The sequence below is a fragment of the Mya arenaria genome, chromosome 4 (assembly GCF_026914265.1).
Source record: "Mya arenaria isolate MELC-2E11 chromosome 4, ASM2691426v1".
NCBI lineage: Eukaryota > Metazoa > Mollusca > Bivalvia > Myida > Myidae > Mya > Mya arenaria.
This window is the reverse complement of record NC_069125.1, coordinates 1,789,394-1,814,400: the sequence shown is the minus strand read 5'-3', so window position 1 is coordinate 1,814,400 and position 25,007 is coordinate 1,789,394. Positions and strand designations below refer to the sequence as shown.

The 25,007-nt window shown below is 33.8% G+C and overlaps 1 protein-coding gene across 1 annotated transcript in view; it reads left to right on the top strand.

The window, feature by feature from the left end:
* LOC128229757 (actin-like protein 6A) overlaps positions 1 to 24,485 on the top strand; it is a 38,399-nt gene extending 13,914 nt beyond the window's left edge. The window contains exons 7-13 of the mRNA XM_052941570.1: positions 89 to 175; positions 1,937 to 1,998; positions 16,750 to 16,864; positions 20,020 to 20,100; positions 22,227 to 22,322; positions 22,615 to 22,701; positions 23,327 to 24,485. Coding sequence (XP_052797530.1) covers positions 89 to 175; positions 1,937 to 1,998; positions 16,750 to 16,864; positions 20,020 to 20,100; positions 22,227 to 22,322; positions 22,615 to 22,701; positions 23,327 to 23,407 — 609 coding nt within the window. The 3' untranslated portion in view covers positions 23,408 to 24,485. The remainder of the gene's footprint in view (positions 1 to 88; positions 176 to 1,936; positions 1,999 to 16,749; positions 16,865 to 20,019; positions 20,101 to 22,226; positions 22,323 to 22,614; positions 22,702 to 23,326) is intronic.
* Positions 24,486 to 25,007: the final 522 nt, after the last annotated feature.

Genomic DNA, 25,007 nt, shown 5'->3' with positions numbered 1-25,007 from the left:
TGTTTTTATTGAGAGCCATATTGAATCACAAGAAATATGATGTCCTTGTTATTAGCTAGACGCCTTCATGCTATATTATACTCTTTAGGAGGCAGTGAACGAGAATCAGGCTGCGAGATGGAAGAAGAAGGATATTCCGGAAGTCACGCCTTCCTTCCATAACTACATGGTCAAGGTGAGATATTGAGACAGCTGTTATGTACGTGTATGTTTATTATCCTTTTCCATCATGTAGATGATTAATCCCTGAGAAAGATATATCCAGGGGCTTCAGAGGAGTCGCGGTCAGCATCACATTTTCCACATGCGATTTGATTACTGTTTCACTCTGCCTTACAATGGTTATGGCCCTTGATGGAGAAAAAAAATGGTCTGAATAGCTTATCTCCGAAAGGTTTGCACCTATATGCATTTAGCTTCATAGGAATGTTGGTCAGTTTTTGTCAAGCTTGCTTGTGGTGAGCTTGACATAGCTGTCACAATGGCGGTTCCCTGTATGTGCTTTTGTGCATAAGTGCTTCTGTACCAATTGAACCTTGTCCAAGCTGTATCTTGACCATGCAGGATTTTCAAAAAACTTGCCATGAAGGTTCACCAGCATGTGGCACACAAGACCCAGGTCTGTACCTCAAAGGTCAAGGTCACACTTAGAGGTCAAAAGTTGTAATGAGTACTGTTGATACATTGATACATTGAGTACATGTTAAATTAAGAGGTGCACCTCTATTTTTATATTTAACTCCCAGTATATCATAACCAAAGGCTATGTCATAATAAACATAATCATATCTGTTTGTTGTTCACATCCATGTTATTCTGTGTTGCGATTCCAAGGAAGAGCATTATGTAGGTGTCAAAGTCTCCTTCAATGGGCTCAACATGTGACGTCTTGTTAATTCATATGCTGATGTTATGTTTTTTTTATTCCATTCAACCATGTCTGTGTGCAGGCAGATCTTTCGTGTTTCCAAGTCGACAAATTTACGGCCCCTCTAATCCCCACTGTGTACACACTTGACCTTAATAAATTATTTGACAGGTGTTGTGATAGTTGCAAACTGTCAACAAAGGGCCCTAATTTGCAAATAGCACTGATGTCAATTGGCGAAGTTTTGATAGCGGTACATCTCCTACAGAACTGTTTTGATTACCAATTAATGTGTTTTCACTAAACAATGGACGTTGACGAGCGTTACGTGCAATGATTCCTGAAGGGGCATATTTTTTTGCAATGATTATCACATTTGATTAGTGGATATCTTAATCATGGAAAAATGAATATTAATGAGGAAAACAACAATATTTCAGTTTGAAAAACTGTCATTTTAAATAGTATTTCGTAGGGTAAACAACTAATTTATAAATAATTTTGTTTAATGTAATTCTGAATGTTGTTCATTATTGAGTGTAGTCTCGATCATCTCGACGCTCGAATATTTTAGTTATTCGAGTTTTACTTTCCATTCATATGGTAGCACATATATACTTATAAAATGAAATGAAAACAACAAATTATTACCATGAAACAATATTTGTTTTCTTTTTATTGATTTCTCTGTTAAGGTACATAGTGACAGTCTTATTTAAAGATAAAATGGTCAATATTATGACCAAGGCACAAAGTACATGAGCGATACATGTATACACAAACTTGTCTTTCCCGAAAACCAATTCAAGTTATCCGAGTAATCAAGTACCCGAGTACTCGATCGGAAGATTGTCCGAGTACTCGAGTACCAATTTTACTACTCGTTGCCATCCCTACTAATTACACAATGAAATTTTAAGTATACTATTAACTTTACAGCCATGACAGAATAAAATCTTTGGTGCCTTGTCATTAGTATATTTTGTTGTTATAGATATATAATTTATAGTAAATTTTTAAAGCTCTTGCCTTTAAATAACGCTAAAAATGGCTGTTTTTCTTTTTCAGGACGTCCTACAGGACTTTTCAGCCTCTGTTCTCCAGGTTTCTGATGTACCATATGAAGAAAGGTAATATTATTTATGATCTTAAACTTTTGTCAGACTTAAGATTTATGATTTTAATTACTTTAAAAGTTATGTTTCATTGTAAGTATAATTGTATGGTTTGATTATAAAACTACACAACTTAGTGTCAGGTTTGTACCTTTAAAACTCTGATAAGCAATTAAAATTAAATAATTGTGATAAAAGACGCAGCTGAAAGTGTCAGGTTTGTACCTTCAATAATTCCGATAAACAGCACAACTGAAAGTGTCAGGTTTGTACCTTTAATAATTCCGATAACCAGCGCAACTGAAAGTGTCAGGTTTGTACCTTTAATAATTCCGATAAAAGACGTAACTGAAAGTGTCAGGTTTGTACCTTTAATAATTCCAATAAAAGACGTAACTGAAAGTGTCAGGTTTGTACCTTTAATAATTCCAATAAAAGACGTAACTGAAAGTGTCAGGTTTGTACCTTTGATAATTCCGATAAAAGACGTAACTGAAAGTGTCAGGTTTGTACCTTTGATAATTCCGATAAAAGACGTAACTGAAAGTGTCAGGTTTGTACCTTTAATAATTCCGATAAAAGACGTAACTGAAAGTGTCAGGTTTGTACCTTTAATAATTCCGATAAAAGACGTAACTGAAAGTGTCAGGTTTGTACCTTTGATAATTCCGATAAAAGACGTAACTGAAAGTGTCAGGTTTGTACCTTTAATAATTCCGATAAAAGACGTAACTGAAAGTGTCAGGTTTGTACCTTTAATAATTCCGATAAAAGACGTAACTGAAAGTGTCAGGTTTGTACCTTTGATAATTCCGATAAAAGACGTAACTGAAAGTGTCAGGTTTGTACCTTTAATAATTCCGATAAAAGACGTAACTGAAAGTGTCAGGTTTGTACCTTTGATAATTCCAATAAAAGACGTAACTGAAAGTGTCAGGTTTGTACCTTTGATAATTCCGATAAAAGACGTAACTGAAAGTGTCAGGTTTGTACCTTTGATAATTCCGATAAAAGACGTAACTGAAAGTGTCAGGTTTGTACCTTTGATAATTCCGATAAAAGACGTAACTGAAAGTGTCAGGTTTGTACCTTTGATAATTCTGATAAAAGACGTAACTGAAAGTGTCAGGTTTGTACCTTTAATAATTCCGATAAAAGACGTAACTGAAAGTGTCAGGTTTGTACCTTTGATAATTCCGATAAAAGACGTAACTGAAAGTGTCAGGTTTGTACCTTTGATAATTCCGATAAAAGACGTAACTGAAAGTGTCAGGTTTGTACCTTTAATAATTCCGATAAAAGACGTAACTGAAAGTGTCAGGTTTGTACCTTTAATAATTCTGATAAAAGACGTAACTGAAAGTGTCAGGTTTGTACCTTTGATAATTCTGATAAAAGACGTAACTGAAAGTGTCAGGTTTGTACCTTTAATAATTCTGATAAAAGACGTAACTGAAAGTGTCAGGTTTGTACCTTTAATAATTCTGATAAAAGACGTAACTGAAAGTGTCAGGTTTGTACCTTTAATAATTCTGATAAAAGACGTAACTGAAAGTGTCAGGTTTGTACCTTTGATAATTCCGATAAAAGACGTAACTGAAAGTGTCAGGTTTGTACCTTTAATAATTCTGATAAAAGACGTAACTGAAAGTGTCAGGTTTGTACCTTTGATAATTCCGATAAAAGACGTAACTGAAAGTGTCAGGTTTGTACCTTTAATAATTCTGATAAAAGACGTAACTGAAAGTGTCAGGTTTGTACCTTTAATAATTCTGATAAAAGACGTAACTGAAAGTGTCAGGTTTGTACCTTTAATAATTCCGATAAAAGACGTAACTGAAAGTGTCAGGTTTGTACCTTTAATAATTCTGATAAAAGACGTAACTGAAAGTGTCAGGTTTGTACCTTTGATAATTCCGATAAAAGACGTAACTGAAAGTGTCAGGTTTGTACCTTTGATAATTCCAATAAACAGCGTAACTGAAAGTGTCAGGTTTGTACCTTTAATAATTCCGATAAAAGACGTAACTGAAAGTGTCAGGTTTGTACCTTTAATAATTCTGATAAAAGACGTAACTGAAAGTGTCAGGTTTGTACCTTTAATAATTCCGATAAAAGACGTAACTGAAAGTGTCAGGTTTGTACCTTTGATAATTCCGATAAAAGACGTAACTGAAAGTGTCAGGTTTGTACCTTTGATAATTCCAATAAACAGCGTAACTGAAAGTGTCAGGTTTGTACCTTTGATAATTCTGATAAAAGGCCTAACTGAAAGTGTCAGGTTTGTACCTTTAATAATTCTGATAAAAGACGTAACTGAAAGTGTCAGGTTTGTACCTTTGATAATTCTGATAAAAGACGTAACTGAAAGTGTCAGATTTGTACCTTTGATAATTCTGATATAAGACATAACTGAAAGTGTCAGGTTTGTACCTTTGATAATTCTGATAAAAGACGCAACTGAAAGTGTCAGGTTTGTACCTTTGATAATTCCGATAAAAGACGTAACTGAAAGTGTCAGGTTTGTACCTTTAATAATTCCGATAAAAGACGTAACTGAAAGTGTCAGGTTTGTACCTTTGATAATTCCAATAAACAGCGCAACTGAAAGTGTCAGGTTTGTACCTTTGATAATTCCAATAAACAGCGCAACTGAAAGTGTCAGGTTTGTACCTTTAATAATTCTGATAAAAGACGTAACTGAAAGTGTCAGGTTTGTACCTTTAATAATTCTGATAAAAGACGCAAGTGAAAGTCTCAGGTTTGTACCTTTAATAATTCTGATAAAAGACGCAACTGAAAGTGTCAGGTTTGAACTTTTAATAAATCTTATATAAACAGGTCAAGGCAAGTGACATTAAGTTTGTTTTCTCCAGATTCTCGAGTTTCCCCACAACAGATGAGCACATGCTCATGCAACATTACTTTAAACATTTAACAATCATCACGATATTGTTATTTAACAATGTCACAAGAAAAAAGTTGATGCATAGCATCAAGTCAGCGAAATGAAATGAGAAGAAAAACGTGCATGCAGGTAACCAAAAATGGTTATTATTTCAATGATAATATTTTGTTTTATGTTGGGTGTACATATGCTCGAAGGACATTATGGTTAATAATATTGTTACAATAGTTTAAGCCTGGAATTATAGATATTCTGGGGGGTTTTTTCCACAAGCTAATCCTCCGGTTTAAACTAAATTATAACAAAAAATATACATTCGTTTCTTCGGATGAAATAGAGTCAATGGTTTAATACATAGATTTCAATAGCATGAAATTCACCTTTTATTTGTAACGGCATGTTATGTGAATTCCTTGCTTTATATTTTGTATAAGTTTTTGTAACACATTTCACTCATATGCGTATATAGAACGGGGATAAAAATAATATACATCAAAGGGGAATTATCTGGAGTTCATTCTTTCGAATGACATTTTCAAAATAAACAATTAAGATCAAGGTTAATTTTTCAAAACTCAGCATTTTTTGCTGTCACCAAGGGAGATTTCTGCGTAGGAGGTTTACAAACATAAAGGATATTTTAATAGTTCCGTGTAACCTTCATCTATTTGATATCAATCGGAACACCTTGGCCTGTATCTATCTCGGAGATGGCCGAGTTGTTATGATTGAGTTGGTATTTAAAATCAAAATTTTCATAATGATAAGCAGGGCTATTATAATTTAAGGTTTCATTATCAATTAAAGTGTAAAGTTTTATAAAACAAACTAAACTTCATATATAATCATGCAACGTGAAAACTATTGAAATCATTGTTCTGCAATAATTATTGATGAACTAGTCCCCAAGTTGGAATATTTCTGAAGTAATATCAAATATAGTCGGCACCCTTCTTGGCGCCGACTAATCACATACACTGCAAAATAAATAAAGTTAAGAAATAAATTCCTCTCATGTCTTATAAATATGTGTTGTCTATACTTTTCAAATTAGTATGTGGTGTCTATACTTTACCAATCAGTATGTAGTGTCTATACTTTACCAATCAGTATGTGGTGTCTATACTTGACCAATCAGTATGTCGTGTCTATACTTTACAAATCAGTATGTAGTGTCTATACTTTACCAATCAGTATGTGGTGTCTATACTTTACCAATCAGTATGTAGTGTCTATACTTTACCAATCAGTATGTGGTGTCTATACTTTTCAAATTAGTATGTGGTGTCTATACTTTACCAATCAGTATGTAGTGTCTATACTTTACCAATCAGTATGTGGTGTCTATACTTTACCAATCAGTATGTGGTGTCTATACTTTACCAATCAGTATGTAGTGTCTATACTTTACAAATCAGTATGTAGTGTCTATACTTTACAAATCAGTATGTGGTGTCTATACTTTACCAATCAGTATGTGGTGTCTATACTTTACCAATCAGTATGTAGTGTCTATACTTTACCAATCAGTATGTAGTGTCTATACTTTACAAATCAGTATGTAGTGTCTATACTTTACCAATCAGTATGTAGTGTCTATACTTTACAAATCAGTATGTGGTGTCTATACTTTACCAATCAGTATGTGGTGTCTATACTTTACCAATCAGTATGTAGTGTCTATACTTTACCAATCAGTATGTCGTGTCTATACTTTACAAATCAGTATGTGGTGTCTATACTTTACAAATCAGTATGTCGTGTCTATACTTTACCAATCAGTATGTGGTGTCTATACTTTACAAATCAGTATGTGGTGTCTATACTTTACCAATCAGTATGTCGTGTCTATACTTTACCAATCAGTATGTGGTGTCTATACTTTACAAATCAGTATGTAGTGTCTATACTTTACCAATCAGTATGTAGTGTCTATACTTTACCAATCAGTATGTGGTGTCTATACTTTACCAATCAGTATGTGGTGTCTATACTTTACCAATCAGTATGTGGTGTCTATACTTTACCAATCAGTATGTAGTGTCTATTCTTTACCAATCAGTATGTGGTGTCTATACTTTACCAATCAGTGTGTGGTGTCTATACTATACCAATCAGTATGTAGTGTCTATACTTTACCAATCAGTATGTGGTGTCTATACTTTACAAATCAGTATGTGGTGTCTATACTTTACCAATCAGTATGTGGTGTCTATACTTTACCAATCAGTATGTAGTGTCTATACTTTACCAATCAGTATGTGGTGTCTATACTTTACCAATCAGTATGTGGTGTCTATACTTTACCAATCAGTATGTAGTGTCTATACTTTACCAATCAGTATGTGGTGTCTATACTTTACCAATCAGTATGTGGTGTCTATACTATACCAATCAGTATGTCGTGTCTATACTTTACAAATCAGTATGTGGTGTCTATACTTTACCAATCAGTGTGTGGTGTCTATACTTTACCAATCAGTGTGTGGTGTCTATACTTTACCAATCAGTATGTGGTGTCTATACTATACCAATCAGTATGTGGTGTCTATACTTTACCAATCAGTATGTAGTGTCTATACTATACCAATCAGTATGTGGTGTCTATACTTTACAAATCAGTATGTGGTGTCTATACTTTACCAATCAGTATGTGGTGTCTATACTTTACCAATCAGTATATGGTGTCTATACTATACCAATCAGTATGTCGTGTCTATACTTTACAAATCAGTATGTGGTGTCTATACTTTACCAATCAGTATGTGGTGTCTATACTTTACCAATCAGTGTGTGGTGTCTATACTTTACCAATCAGTATGTGGTGTCTATACTATACCAATCAGTATGTGGTGTCTATACTTTACCAATCAGTATGTAGTGTCTATACTATACCAATCAGTATGTGGTGTCTATACTTTACAAATCAGTATGTGGTGTCTATACTTTACCAATCAGTATGTGGTGTCTATACTTTACCAATCAGTATGTGGTGTCTATACTTTACCAATCAGTATGTCGTGTCTATACTTTACCAATCAGTATGTGGTGTCTATACTTTACCAATCAGTATGTGGTGTCTATACTTTACCAATCAGTATGTGGTGTCTATACTTTACTAATCAGTATGTGGTGTCTATTGTTGTCCAATCAGTACGTGGTGTCTATACTTTACCAATCAGTTTCTGTTGTCTATACCTACCTTGTGTCTTCTAGGAAAATGTTTAGCCCTTTAGGCTAGTTGATCCCTTTAGATTACTTCTATGCAAATCTCCACTCCGATCTGATTTTGTTTATCAATGAAAATATTGAAATTCACTCCGGTCTGATTGTTTGCTGATGAAATTAATACACATCACTTAGATCAAAACGTTTGTGTGCCCATAACTTATCCAGTTGTGATTTAAAACTGTTCACGGTGCTGCATGTAACAATATTATGTGGAAGGCCGTTCCAAATGGATATAGTACGATGTCCAAAAGAATTTAATCGAATAGACTTGTGAGCTTTAGGCATTGCAAGCTTCAAACGGTGACCTCTTGTTCCACTATTGTCCGCAAAATTGAAAAATACAATCAGTATGTGTTGTATATTCTTTAAAAATCAGTATGTGGTGTCTATACTTTGCCCATCAGTATATGGTGTCTATACTTTACAAATCATTATGTGGTTACTATTCTTTACCCATCAGTACGTGGTGTCTATACTTTACCAATCAGTTTGTGTTTTCTATACTTTACCAATCAGTTTCTGTTGTCTATACCAATCAGTATGTGTTGTATATTCTTTAAAAATCAGTATGTGGTGTCTATACTTTACAAATCAGTATGTGGTGTCTATACTTTACCAATCAGTATGTAGTGTCTATACTTTACAAATCAGTATGTCGTGTCTATACTTTACCAATCAGTATGTGGTGTCTATACTTGACCAATCAGTATGTGGTGTCTATACTTTACCAATCAGTATGTGGTGTCTATACTTTACCAATCAGTATGTGGTGTCTATACTTTACCAATCAGTATGTGGTGTCTATACTTTACCAATCAGTATGTGGTGTCTATACTTTACAAATCAGTATGTGGTGTCTATACTTTACCAATCAGTATGTGGTGTCTATACTTTACCAATCAGTATGTGGTGTCTATACTTTACCAATCAGTATGTAGTGTCTATACTTTACCAATCAGTATGTAGTGTCTATACTTTACCAATCAGTATGTGTTGTCTATACTTTACAAATCAGTATGTGGTGTCTATACTTTACCAATCAGTATGTCGTGTCTATACTTTACAAATCAGTATGTGGTGTCTATACTTTACCAATCAGTATGTCGTGTCTATACTTTACAAATCAGTATGTAGTGTCTATACTTTACCAATCAGTATGTCGTGTCTATACTTTACAAATCAGTATGTGGTGTCTATACTTTACAAATCAGTATGTGGTGTCTATACTTTACCAATCAGTATGTCGTGTCTATACTTTACAAATCAGTATGTGGTGTCTATACTTTACCAATCAGTATGTCGTGTCTATACTTTACAAATCAGTATGTGGTGTCTATACTTTACAAATCAGTATGTGGTGTCTATACTTTACCAATCAGTATGTAGTGTCTATACTTTACAAATCAGTATGTGGTGTCTATACTTTACCAATCAGTATGTGGTGTCTATACTTTACCAATCAGTATGTGGTGTCTATACTTTACAAATCAGTATGTCATGTCTATACTTTACCAATCAGTATGTGGTGTCTATACTTTACCAATCAGTATGTAGTGTCTATACTTTACCAATCAGTATGTAGTGTCTATACTTTACCAATCAGTATGTCGTGTCTATACTATACCAATCAGTATGTCGTGTCTATACTATACCAATCAGTATGTGGTGTCTATACTTTACAAATCAGTATGTCGTGTCTATACTTTACAAATCAGTATGTCATGTCTATACTTTACCAATCAGTATGTGGTGTCTATACTTTACCAATCAGTATGTAGTGTCTATACTTTACCAATCAGCATGTCATGTCTATACTTTACCAATCAGTATGTAGTGTCTATACTTTACCAATCAGTATGTGGTGTCTATACTTTACCAATCAGTATGTGGTGTCTATACTTTACCAATCAGTATGTCATGTCTATACTATACCAATCAGTATGTAGTGTCTATACTTTACCAATCAGTATGTCATGTCTATACTTTACAAATCAGTATGTCATGTCTATACTTTACCAATCAGTATGTGGTGTCTATACTTTACCAATCAGTATGTGGTGTCTATACTTTACCAATCAGTATGTGGTGTCTATACTTTACCAATCAGTATGTCGTGTCTATACTTGACCAATCAGTATGTCGTGTCTATACTTTACAAATCAGTATGTGGTGTCTATACTATACCAATCAGTATGTCGTGTCTATACTTTACCAATCAGTATGTCGTGTCTATACTTTACCAATCAGTATGTCGTGTCTATACTATACCAATCAGTATGTCGTGTCTATACTTTACCAATCAGTATGTGGTGTCTATACTTTACAAATCAGTATGTCGTGTCTATACTTTACCAATCAGTATGTGGTGTCTATACTTTACAAATCAGTATGTGGTGTCTATACTTTACCAATCAGTATGTGGTGTCTATACTTTACCAATCAGTATGTAGTGTCTATACTTTACCAATCAGTATGTGGTGTCTATACTTTACAAATCAGTATGTCGTGTCTATACTATACCAATCAGTATGTGGTGTCTATACTTTAACGATCAGTATGTAGTGTCTATACTTTACAAATCAGTATGTGGTGTCTATACTTTACCAATCAGTATGTGGTGTCTATACTTTACAAATCAGTATGTGGTGTCTATACTTTACCAATCAGTATGTGGTGTCTATACTTTACCAATCAGTATGTAGTGTCTATACTTTACAAATCAGTATGTGGTGTCTATACTTTACCAATCAGTATGTGGTGTCTATACTTTACAAATCAGTATGTGGTGTCTATACTTTACAAATCAGTATGTGGTGTCTATACTTTACCAATCAGTATGTGGTGTCTATACTTTACAAATCAGTATGTGGTGTCTATACTTTACAAATCAGTATGTGGTGTCTATACTTTACAAATCAGTATGTGGTGTCTATACTTTACCAATCAGTATGTAGTGTCTATACTTTACAAATCAGTATGTGGTGTCTATACTTTACAAATCAGTATGTGGTGTCTATACTTTACAAATCAGTATGTGGTGTCTATACTTTACAAATCAGTATGTGGTGTCTATACTTTACAAATCAGTATGTGGTGTCTATACTTTACCAATCAGTATGTGGTGTCTATACTTTACAAATCAGTATGTGGTGTCTATACTTTACCAATCAGTATGTGGTGTCTATACTTTACAAATCAGTATGTGGTGTCTATACTTTACCAATCAGTATGTAGTGTCTATACTTTACCAATCAGTATGTAGTGTCTATACTTTACCAATCAGTATGTGGTGTCTATACTTTACCAATCAGTATGTAGTGTCTATACTTTACAAATCAGTATGTGGTGTCTATACTTTACCAATCAGTATGTGGTGTCTATACTTTACAAATCAGTATGTGGTGTCTATACTTTACAAATCAGTATGTGGTGTCTATACTTTACCAATCAGTATGTGGTGTCTATACTTTACAAATCAGTATGTGGTGTCTATACTTTACAAATCAGTATGTAGTGTCTATACTTTACAAATCAGTATGTGGTGTCTATACTTTACAAATCAGTATGTGGTGTCTATACTTTACAAATCAGTATGTGGTGTCTATACTTTACAAATCAGTATGTGGTGTCTATACTTTACAAATCAGTATGTGGTGTCTATACTTTACCAATCAGTATGTGGTGTCTATACTTTACCAATCAGTATGTGGTGTCTATACTTTACCAATCAGTATGTGGTGTCTATACTTTACAAATCAGTATGTGGTGTCTATACTTTACCAATCAGTATGTAGTGTCTATACTTTACCAATCAGTATGTAGTGTCTATACTTTACCAATCAGTATGTGGTGTCTATACTTTACCAATCAGTATGTAGTGTCTATACTTTACCAATCAGTATGTGGTGTCTATACTTTACAAATCAGTATGTGGTGTCTATACTTTACCAATCAGTATGTGGTGTCTATACTTTACCAATCAGTATGTGGTGTCTATACTTTACCAATCAGTGTGTGGTGTCTATACTTGACCAATCAGTATGTGGTGTCTATACTTTACCAATCAGTATGAAGTGTCTATGCTTTACAAATCAGTATGTGGTGTCTATACTTTACCAATCAGTATGTGGTGTCTATACTTTACCAATCAGTATGTAGTGTCTATTCTTTGCAAATCAGTATGTGGTGTCTATACTTTACCAATCAGTATGTGGTGTCTATTCTTTACCAATCAGTATGTAGTGTCTATACTTTACAAATCAGTATGTGGTGTCTATACTTTAACAATCAGTATGTGGTGTCTATACTTTACCAATCAGTATGTAGTGTCTATACTTTACCAATCAGTATGTAGTGTCTATACTTTACCAATCAGTATGTGGTGTCTATACTTTACCAATCAGTATGTGGTGTCTATACATTACCAATCAGTATGTAGTGTCTATACTTTACCAATCAGTATGTAGTGTCTATACTTTACCAATCAGTATGTGGTGTCTATACATTACCAATCAGTATGTAGTGTCTATACTTTACCAATCAGTATGTAGTGTCTATACTTTACCAATCAGTATGTGGTGTCTATACATTACCAATCAGTATGTAGTGTCTATACTTTACCAATCAGTATGTGGTGTCTATACTTTACCAATCAGTATGTAGTGTCTATACTTTACCAATCAGTATGTAGTGTCTATACTTTACCAATCAGTATGTCGTGTCTATACTTTACAAATCAGTATGTCGTGTCTATACTTTACCAATCAGTATGTGGTGTCTATACTTTACCAATCAGTATGTAGTGTCTATACTTTACCAATCAGTATGTGGTGTCTATACTTTACCAATCAGTATGTAGTGTCTATACTTTACCAATCAGTATGTCGTGTCTATACTTTACAAATCAGTATGTGGTGTCTATACTTTACCAATCAGTATGTAGTGTCTATACTTTACAAATCAGTATGTGGTGTCTATACTTTAACAATCAGTATGTAGTGTCTATACTTTACAAATCAGTATGTGGTGTCTATACTTTACCAATCAGTATGTGGTGTCTATACTTTACCAATCAGTATGTGGTGTCTATACTTTACAAATCAGTATGTCGTGTCTATACTTTACCAATCAGTATGTCGTGTCTATACTTTACCAATCAGTATGTAGTGTCTATACTTTACAAATCAGTATGTCGTGTCTATACTTTACAAATCAGTATGTAGTGTCTATACTTTACAAATCAGTATGTAGTGTCTATACTTTACAAATCAGTATGTGGTGTCTATACTTTACAAATCAGTATGTGGTGTCTATACTTTACAAATCAGTATGTGGTGTCTATACTTTACAAATCAGTATGTGGTGTCTATACTTTACAAATCAGTATGTGGTGTCTATACTTTACAAATCAGTATGTGGTGTCTATACTTTACCAATCAGTATGTGGTGTCTATACTTTACCAATCAGTATGTGGTGTCTATACTTTACAAATCAGTATGTAGTGTCTATACTTTACCAATCAGTATGTAGTGTCTATACTTTACCAATCAGTATGTGGTGTCTATACTTTACCAATCAGTATGTGGTGTCTATACTTTACCAATCAGTATGTGGTGTCTATGCTTTACAAATCAGTATGTGGTGTCTATACTTTACCAATCAGTATGTGGTGTCTATACTTTACCAATCAGTATGTAGTGTCTATTCTTTGCAAATCAGTATGTGGTGTCTATACTTTACCAATCAGTATGTGGTGTCTATTCTTTACCAATCAGTATGTGGTGTCTATACTTTACCAATCAGTATGTGGTGTCTATTCTTTACCAATCAGTATGTAGTGTCTATACTTTACAAATCAGTATGTGGTGTCTATACTTTAACAATCAGTATGTGGTGTCTATACTTTACCAATCAGTATGTAGTGTCTATACTTTACCAATCAGTATGTAGTGTCTATACTTTACCAATCAGTATGTGGTGTCTATACTTTACCAATCAGTATGTGGTGTCTATACATTACCAATCAGTATGTAGTGTCTATACTTTACCAATCAGTATGTGGTGTCTATACTTTACCAATCAGTATGTAGTGTCTATACTTTACCAATCAGTATGTAGTGTCTATACTTTACCAATCAGTATGTGGTGTCTATACTTTACCAATCAGTATGTCGTGTCTATACTTTACCAATCAGTATGTGGTGTCTATACTTTACCAATCAGTATGTAGTGTCTATACTTTACCAATCAGTATGTGGTGTCTATACTTTACCAATCAGTATGTAGTGTCTATACTTTACCAATCAGTATGTCGTGTCTATACTTTACAAATCAGTATGTGGTGTCTATACTTTACCAATCAGTATGTAGTGTCTATACTTTACAAATCAGTATGTGGTGTCTATACTTTAACAATCAGTATGTAGTGTCTATACTTTACAAATCAGTATGTGGTGTCTATACTTTACCAATCAGTATGTCGTGTCTATACTTTACCAATCAGTATGTGGTGTCTATACTTTACAAATCAGTATGTCGTGTCTATACTTTACCAATCAGTATGTCGTGTCTATACTTTACCAATCAGTATGTAGTGTCTATACTTTACAAATCAGTATGTCGTGTCTATACTTTACAAATCAGTATGTAGTGTCTATACTTTACAAATCAGTATGTAGTGTCTATACTTTACAAATCAGTATGTAGTGTCTATACTTTACCAATCAGTATGTGGTGTCTATACTTTACCAATCAGTATGTCGTGTCTATACTTTACCAATCAGTATGTGGTGTCTATACTTTACAAATCAGTATGTGGTGTCTATACTTTACAAATCAGTATGTCGTGTCTATACTTTACCAATCAGTATGTGGTGTCTATACTTTACAAATCAGTATGTCGTGTCTATACTTTACCAATCAGTATGTAGTATCTATACTTTACCAATCAGTATGTCGTGTCTATACTTTACAAATCAGTATGTCGTGTCTATACTTTACAAATCAGTATGTGGTGTCTATACTTTACCAATCAGTATGTAGTGTCTATACTTTACAAATCAGTATGTGGTGTCTATACTTTAACAATCAGTATGTGGTGTCTATACTTTACAAATCAGTATGTGGTGTCTATACTTTACCAATCAGTATGTGGTGTCTATACTTTACAAATCAGTATGTGGTGTCTTTACTTTACCAATCAGTATGTCGTGTCTATACTTTACAAATCAGTATGTGGTGTCTATACTTTACCAATCAGTATGTGGTGTCTATACTTTACAAATCAGTATGTCGTGTCTATACTTTACCAATCAGTATGTGGTGTCTATACTTTACCAATCAGTATGTGGTGTCTATACTTTACAAATCAGTATGTGGTGTCTATACTTTACCAATCAGTATGTGGTGTCTATACTTTACAAATCAGTATGTCGTGTCTATACTTTACCAATCAGTATGTGGTGTCTATACTTCACCAATCAGTATGTGGTGTCTATACTTTACCAATCAGTATGTGGTGTCTATACTTTACAAATCAGTATGTAGTGTCTATACTTTACCAATCAGTATGTGGTGTCTATACTTTACCAATCAGTATGTGGTGTCTATACTTTAACAATCAGTATGTAGTGTCTATAATTTACCAATCAGTATGTGTTGTCTATACTTTACCAATCAGTATGTGGTGTCTATACTATATCAATCAGTATGTGGTGTCTATACTTTACCAATCAGTATGTCGTGTCTATACTATATCAATCAGTATGTGGTGTCTATACTTTACAAATCAGTATGTGGTGTCTATACTATATCAATCAGTATGTGGTGTCTATACTTTACAAATCAGTATGTGGTGTCTATACTTTACCAATCAGTATGTCGTGTCTATACTTTACCAATCAGTATGTCGTGTCTATACTATACCAATCAGTATGTCGTGTCTATACTTTACCAATCAGTATGTCGTGTCTATACTTTACCAATCAGTATGTCGTGTCTATACTTTACCAATCAGTATGTGGTGTCTATACTTTACCAATCAGTATGTGGTGTCTATACTTTACCAATCAGTATGTGGTGTCTATACTTTACCAATCAGTATGTGGTGTCTATACTTTAACAATCAGTATGTGGTGTCTATACTATATCAATCAGTATGTGGTGTCTATACTTTACAAATCAGTATGTGGTGTCTATACTATACCAATCAGTATGTCGTGTCTATACTATACCAATCAGTATGTTGTGTCTATACTTTACCAATCAGTATGTGGTGTCTATACTTTACCAATCAGTATGTCGTGTCTATACTATACCAATCAGTATGTGGTGTCTATACTTTACCAATCAGTATGTGGTGTCTATACTTTACCAATCAGTATGTGGTGTCTATACTTTACCAATCAGTATGTGGTGTCTATACTTTACCAATCAGTATGTCGTGTCTATACTTGACCAATCAGTATGTGGTGTCTATACTTTACCAATCAGTATGTGGTGTCTATACTTTACCAATCAGTATGTGGTGTCTATACTATACCAATCAGTATGTGGTGTCTATACTTTACCAGTCAGTATGTGGTGTCTATACTTTACCAATCAGCGTGTGTTATTTATACCATTGCAGTGGGGCTGAGTCCATGCCTTGTACACCATATGAGTTTCCAAATGGCCACAACAGAGATTTTGCAGAAGACAGAATCAAGATCCCAGAGATGTTGTTTGACTCCTCATTGATCAAGGTATCTTTTAGGTTGAAGCTACATCTAAAAGTGTTATTAAGCACAGTCAAACTATGTTTCCTTTAAAAAAAAACAATGTTGAAATATGAAAATTGTCAAAAGTAAAATATATTTCATTTATCAGGTAGAATTAAAAAATAAATATATAAAAAGTTTTTAATGTGTAACCAAAATATAAACATTTTTCTCACATGGTCTTTAGAGTACGGGAAACTGGTGCCGTTTACTTCCTGGCATTTAAAATGAAAGTGAAAGGAGAACTGTTGGATATAATAAAATCGTTGTCAGTGTACGGTACAGTTATGTTCAATTCTATACCTTTTTATTGCTTTGCCATTCATATATATGGACAATTGTTGACCGTGTGGTATACTGTCATGGAGTCGAAGTGTTTATTAAGGTCAGGAATAATGATGGTCTCTTACCTTGTTGTATATTTATTGTCAAATAAAACAGCATTCATCACATGAGTTTTAATTATAACTAGTTTTAATCAAAATAACATTAAAAGTCATGCCATTTGACGGTTTAAGAAAAAATGCATAAAACATAAATATTTGAACTTAAATGCAAAAATCTGCAATCTAATTTTTTGTCAGCAGTCTTCTATAATTGGATTTTCTCAAAAATTGGCTTGTTTCAAGACAAAAAATAAAAGTGCAGCTTTAAAGATATGTGTTAAGTACAGTTGAACATGACCAATTTTCCATTGTGGATGTTATTACTGTTGAAATGGGGTTCCACATATTGTGTATATATCTGTCATAAATGCAATTTATTAATGTATGTCTAGTTTCCTTAAGTAGGAGTCGGAGTTATTTTCATTGATAAAGTATTGATATTGCTTCAGATAATGGAAATGTGAAACCTTAAAAACACGTTTCCATGAATGAATAGTAACAGCTTTTTCTTGGAAATTTTACAAAGGGCATTTAACTCACAAACCAAATAAATTATACTCCAGACCGAATAGCACTAAGCCAAAACCATGATACACTTTTTAGCTCACCAGAGCATGAAGTTAAACTCTTTTACTCAGCTGAGCAATTTAGGGCCATCATGGCCCTCTTTTTATGCCCCCACAAAGTGGCGGCATATAGGGTTGCCCTTGTCCGTACGTACGTACGTACGTACGTCCCGAAGATTGTTTCCGATCTAATTCTTGAAAACCGTTTGTCCAATCCTCACCAAACTTTAAACACATGTTTGTGACCATAATATCTTGATCGAGTTCGATAGTCATGGAAATCGCTTTAGTCATTTAGGAGTTACGGCCCTTTTTTGCCAAAAATACTTCAAAAATATATGTTTCCAATCTAATTCTTGAAAAGTATGTGTCCAATCCTCACCAAACTTTACATACATGATTGTGACCATAATATCTTGATCAAGTTCGATAGCCATGGAAATCGCTTTTGTCATTTAGGAGTTACGGCCCTTTATTTGCAAAAAAAGACTTGAAAAATACGTCCCGAAGATTGTTTCCGATCTAATTCTTGAAAACTGTTTGTCCAATCCTCACCAAACTTTAAACACATGTTTGTGACCATAATATCTTGATCAAGTTCGATAGTCATGGAAATCGCTTTAGTCATTTAGGAGTTACGGCCCTTTTTTGCCAAAAATACTTCAAAAATCATTATGGCTTATTTTCTGTGACAAAAAACCGAAGTGGGGGCATCCGTGTCCTATGGACACATTTCTAGTTATCGAATGAATGCAAGGCTGTGAAACATTATTTTTCGTGGACCCAAAAAATGTCTGTCAGGTGTCTTACTTTTATTACAATTCTAAGAACTGCCATTTTTAAAACATCTGGATATAGTGTGCCAAAAAATATATGAATGGCCATATCTCAATTAATATTGGGTCGATCTTGCTGTAATTTTCAGGAAACGAAGATTAGACATTTCGCAAGATATTTCATTTATTTCAGTTCATACAATGACATATGTAACAAACGGGATCAACAAGTGTAAAAATGCAATGTTGCAGATTAATGTTTGAAGAACTTAGTTTCAATAACGGGCAGCATTGAGATAACTGTCAATTAAAACAATGTTACTCTTATGATGAAATAAACACCCGCCCAGGTTTCTGAAAGCCAAACATTTGCCAGTCTGGACCAATTGTGACCACGCCGTACTGATGTTAGTAACAGAAAATGGCCATAAAACAGCTAAGTCAGTAACAAAATAGACAGGGGACATCCTTTAGGGCAAATTGGGCGAAGACTTTGCTCTTTGTTTATTGCCTTTGCCTTTTTATTTAACATCAAAGGGAGGTCGACATCTTTTTCTGATGTAAACAATTGTCACACTTGTTACGAAGAGCCATAATCATTAAAGGATGTCATTGTTACTCTGTGTAAGCCATAAAATTCTGAATTAATGATCCAAGACGTGCCTTAATTATACCAGGGGATATCTTCAGTGACATGCATGATTAACTGCAGAGACTGAATTGATACCATTAGTGAGCCACTTACGTCATTTTAAGAAAACATTCTGAAAAGTTTATTGCCTCTTTTTGTCACAAATGGCGACAATGATGATCGCCAGCAGACCTGAGTCATGTACAGTACACTTATAGTGTAAGACCCACATTTTGTGACCAAAACAATAATTTAATTGTTTGTTCGCCTACTGCACGCAGGGTATGAGGTGGCAAAAAAATTGGTGGTTCGCGGTAGGAAACTATGGAATACCATTCAAATTAATTTTGTATGGATTTCAATGTTAATCAGCTATGATGGCGCTAAGGCATGGCTTACAAAGTGCCACATCGCGAAAAATGTTTGGCAGAATTCTTTGGTCATTTCTAAAGTCTGATCTTTGGAACTGACCTGTTACATTTTACTATGGATCTTTCCTGGCACTTTCAATACACTTGCATGAGACAGACGTTTTCCAGTAGGCTGAATCTTTTTTCCGTGTTTAAAAGTAAAAGACTACACTCCGCTTGTGTGCATCTAAGTTGACCCTGCATTAATTATTCCTGCAGCACCCTATGCCTCCATGTTAAAACAATTCCCTGATAGGGATTTCCACCCCGCATGTTTGCCCAGCAGAGTTCGGAGATGAGTCCTAATGTTCTCCGCAGAATTGTTGCACCAGTATATATATTAGGACATACACTGTAATGCTACTTTTCAGAATGTACCGAGCAACTCCATGCTAAGTGTGGGTCATACTATAACAACCAGTGTCGGAATGTGCGATATCGACATCAGACCAGTAAGTATAACACCTGTTACCATACCAGCTTTGTCTTTTGCCAGGGGGTCGTATTACAGAAATAACTTAAGTTAAGGACATAAATTTTTCTTAAGTTCAACCATGTGTTTAAATCAGCTGGTTGAAAGTGCTATGCTTAAATTATATTCTGCATTTTAAATATGGTAACATATCAAATAATTATTTTTTACTAGAAATTTAACAATTCAAAATTGCGCACTGAAGTCATTATTTTCTTCTATTTTATTTCCGTGCCATGCACTATACGACACAATGATTAAACATTGTGTTAATAATTCTGATGTGAAATTGTGTTCATAATTCTTATGTATGAAAGTGTTTTTTTCAGGCTAATAAAAGATATTGTCAGAAAAATATTAACATTCGCACCTGATTTTCTCTCCAATAAAATTTGCATTAATTTTGTCAGAGAAAGCCGGCCTTTTGTTAGCTCTGTAAGCTGCGTTTCTTAAGAAAGACCTTATTCATATGTAAAATACAAGTTAGAAAATCTTGATAATTTTCTTGATAATTGCAAAATTTATTAGAACTAAAATCATTATTTACACGAAAAATAATATAATGCAAAGGGGTAAATGTAATTATAAAAATAACAATCAATCCTTAAATGATCAGTTGTTATATTCAGAATGGTATCGGTTTTTGTTTGCAATGATGTGACTTGACCACATCTACCTTGACATAGTAGAATTTTTAGAAGAATGGACAAAATTTCTAGCACAATTTGCTGTGACTGATTAGAACATTATAATAACCGGAGACCTGAACTTCCATCTGGAGATCCACACTCAATCGGACACAATTAAATTCACAAGCATTTTACAATCATGTGGAATGGTGCAACATGTACGAGAACCAACTCATGTGCTTGGACATACACTTGACGTCGTCATCACTAGAGACACGGACACATCAGTTTCGAACATCAATGTTGTTGATCCAGGGTTGTCTGACAATAAATCGGGAAAAGTGACAAAAGATCATTATGCTGTTATATTCAATATCGTTGCTGAAAAACCGCCACCTATCCGAAAGACAGTGACATATAGAAAACTGAACTCAATTGATATAGACTCCTTTAAAAGTGACATTGAATCATCAGATATTTTACGTAACAATTTTGAAAGCACAGATCCCGAACAACTTGTAGGAGTATATACAAATGTACTATCCACTTTACTCCAAAAATATGCCCTACTTCAAACAAAGACAATAGTGTTACGACCTTCTTGTGCTTGGTATACTCAGGAGTTACATGATGCAAAACATCTGCGGCGTAAGTTAGAAAGAAAGTGGCAATCATCTAAACTGACTGTTGACCACGAAATTTACTGAAATCAATGTGCAAAAGTAAATAATATGCTGGTAGAGGCTAAAGCGAATCATTATTTGGATAAGGTAGCAGCTTGTGGTCGAGATCAAAAACAATTGTTTCAAATCACAAAAGATCTGCTGAACGGTCCAACTGAGACATCTTTACCTACAAACAAAAAAACTCATAAATTGCCACAAGAGTTTAGTGGCTTTTTTGTTAAGAAAATAGAAACCATCAGAGATGAGATAAAATCAAAATTAGTTCTTAACGCAGTCGAATCAGAAACAGAACAATTGAGTGTTGAAAATAGTCTGGCTCACTTTGAAACAGAATCAGCAGAAGAAGTTAAGAAAATAATCAATAAATCTTCTAATAAATCATGTATCTTCTAATAAATCATGTGAACTGGATCCGATACCAACATGGCTATTAAAATCATGCCTCGAACTTTAACCATTTCATTCGAACATTATCAACATTTCGCTCAGCACAGGAAACATTCCATCAGAGTTTAAAGGATCTTATGTTCGACCTCTTTTGAAAAAACAAACACTGGATCAAAACATTTAAAAAAATTATAGACCTGTTTCAAATCTATCATTTGTATCAAAGACACTAGAAATAGTAGTGAGTTCTCACATTGATGAACACTTGACAGAAAATCAACTTCAAGAAAAACATCAGTCAGCCTATCATAAATTCCATTCCACAGAAACTGCATCATCTGGTGTCTAGTCCTTTTAAATTTGTAATCAAACCAATATATCTATTTACATGTTATATTTTCCAGAGCCTGTACAGCAGTTTGATCGTGGTCGGAGGAAATTCATTACTCAACGGATTCACAGACAGGCTTAACCGGGACCTCAGTAACAAACTTACAGCTGTAAGTGTATTGTTTATAAAAACAAAGCTAAGCGCTGTATTTTTTGGATACAGTTTGTGTTAATTTCTCATTTTGAAGAGGTCTGAGACTGTAAGGAAGTTAATTTTATCAATGGAACAGTCCCAAATAAACTGAGACTGTTATTTTCATACTTTGGGTAATAAGTATATCGCTTGTTGCTCTAAGACTCCCAGATTTTTTTTGCCATGTAAATGTAAAAAATCTACACTTTCATAATGAGGTAGAAACCAAAAAATCAGTGATAAAATTTATTTTCCCTGTGCCTTTACAGAGCATGCGGCTGAAGATGATAGCGTCGACCCAGGCGACAGAGCGGCGATTCAGCACCTGGATCGGAGGGTCCATTCTTGCATCACTGGTAATATTACTTGTCATATTTGGAAGTATTGAAGTTATTTTGATTTCACTAGGGTTGCAATTTGGTGATTTATTTTTAAACAAGTAAATTATTGATTAACTGTCGAATTCTAAATCTTTAAAAAATGGCCCTTCAAAAGAAAGTGAAACAAGGCGATTTGGAAATTAAAGCAACTTAGAGGATTTTAAAACTTTATTTCACTGTGTTCACAGAACATTCAGCTTGAATTATACTCGATTATTGTTCAGAATTATTCAGTTTTGGTTAGAAGTATAACACTAAAATTCTGTAAATCACATGTATCACTTCTCAGGAGTGCCCATCATATTTCTAATCAAGTCAACATGACTTTTTCCTACTGACCCCTAAATCAATAGGGGTCATCTTCAGGCCATACCAAGCTTCAATACACTACAACAAGTCATTATAGAAACAACAAATGTTTGCCGTCAATGATGCGGCCAACACAAGAATTAATCAATATTTCAAATGTAATACAGGGAATTATAACGATATTCATTGTTTAGTATGAATATGAACTTGTTTGTGAAATGGATGTCAGTTTTTTATCGTGTCAATATTTACATAACATAATGTTAACCAGCGGTTTGTTTGTCTTTCTCAGGGCTCGTTCCAACAAATGTGGATCTCAAAACAGGAATACGACGAGGGAGGGAAAAGCTGTGTGGAGAAAAAATGTCCTTGAGGGAGGTGGAGGGGCTTGAACATTTGGACAAGTTTGCATGCTGTTCGATATGGAACATATTGATGTACTTGGTACATTTATGATTGAAGGAACTAATATTTTGTACAACATAGGTTTCCATGTTGAATTATACTAAACCGACATCTTGCATCATCCTGCTGAAAAACATAAATCATTATAGGGCTTTCTTATTTACGTGTATGTGCTTACCAAATATTATGATTAAATAAAATGTCAGTGTTACAAATTTAATTGAACATTTTACTTGCAAAATCAAATAAACTGTTTAAAAATTCATCCTTTTGAATAAAAACATTACACAGAAATATTGTTTTTAAAAAATGGTCGTACATCAAAATCATTGATAAGATGGGGCATATAGTGTACATAGATTTACATAGGTTTTAAATGAAGACAATTTAGAATTATCAGATTCATAGAATTACACCTTTTTTTCTTCTTTTTTTTGCAAGCCTAATGTGTTCATTTTATAGATGAAATAATATTTCATATAATTCTATAGTCCATTTATAGATTTTTTGTGATTTATGTGTTGAAGAATTGTGTTGCACTTTTGTGAAGTTTTTTAACATTTCAAATATAATCTGATGTTATAGATCATGTTGTTTTTATATTAAATCAGAAAAATACATGCAATAATTTGAATTAAAAGAAATTTGCTGTTAATGGAAGAGACTAATTATATAAAATGTACATTTGAATAAAAATCGGTCTATCATAATTATAGTGGCACAGTTTTTGTTTTTTTTGCTATTTGCCTTTAACACAGTAAGAAGTACCCTAAAACAGAAATAAATGGCCTTTAATAAGAAACAAAAAAAGATGTCTTGGCTCCTTATTGCCTTGGACTCAAACTAAATGTTCTGACAGGTTTAAGTTTTCATCCCTGATTTTTTAAGTCATTAATCAGATTTTGGTCTTAAGGGTAATATGCATACCGAGTTTAAATATGTGGTGTTTGAATATTGAAAAAAGAAACAGCCATAAACTGTCATGAAATGTTAGATGTTGTAATGTCAAGAGTTTGAAAACACAAATAAACTGAGGAAGTCATAAAGTGATTCTTGTGTTTTGATATATTTATCTGCAGTAAGATTTGTACGATTTTTGTCTGAAGCTCATTCACAGATATAATGTTGGCAATTTGTTTTTTTTGTTTTTTAACTTTGTTGTAATTGAGTTTTTAGTTAACCTGAACTAATGCTCAGGGTGAGCTTTTCCCATCACCCACTGCTGACGTCCTTCTGTCAAATATTGTTTCAAACGACATTTCCTCCATAACCGGCGGGCAAATATAGATGAAACTTCACTGGGATGTACCTTGGACAGTGCCCTTTCAAAATTGTTCAAAGAAATTAGTTCCTTGCAGAACTCTGGTTGCCATGGCAACTAAAAGGAAAATTTTATTGACAAAAAGCATGGCGCCTAGAGCTTAATTATTTGGTGTGGTACATTGTCCAGTGGTCCTCTACCGAGTTTGTTCATATTATGACCCTGAGGGTCAAATCTGGTCTATCCCCAAGGTTCTTACATGTACATGTATGTACTTATTTAGGTAAATCTTTGAAAATATTCTTTT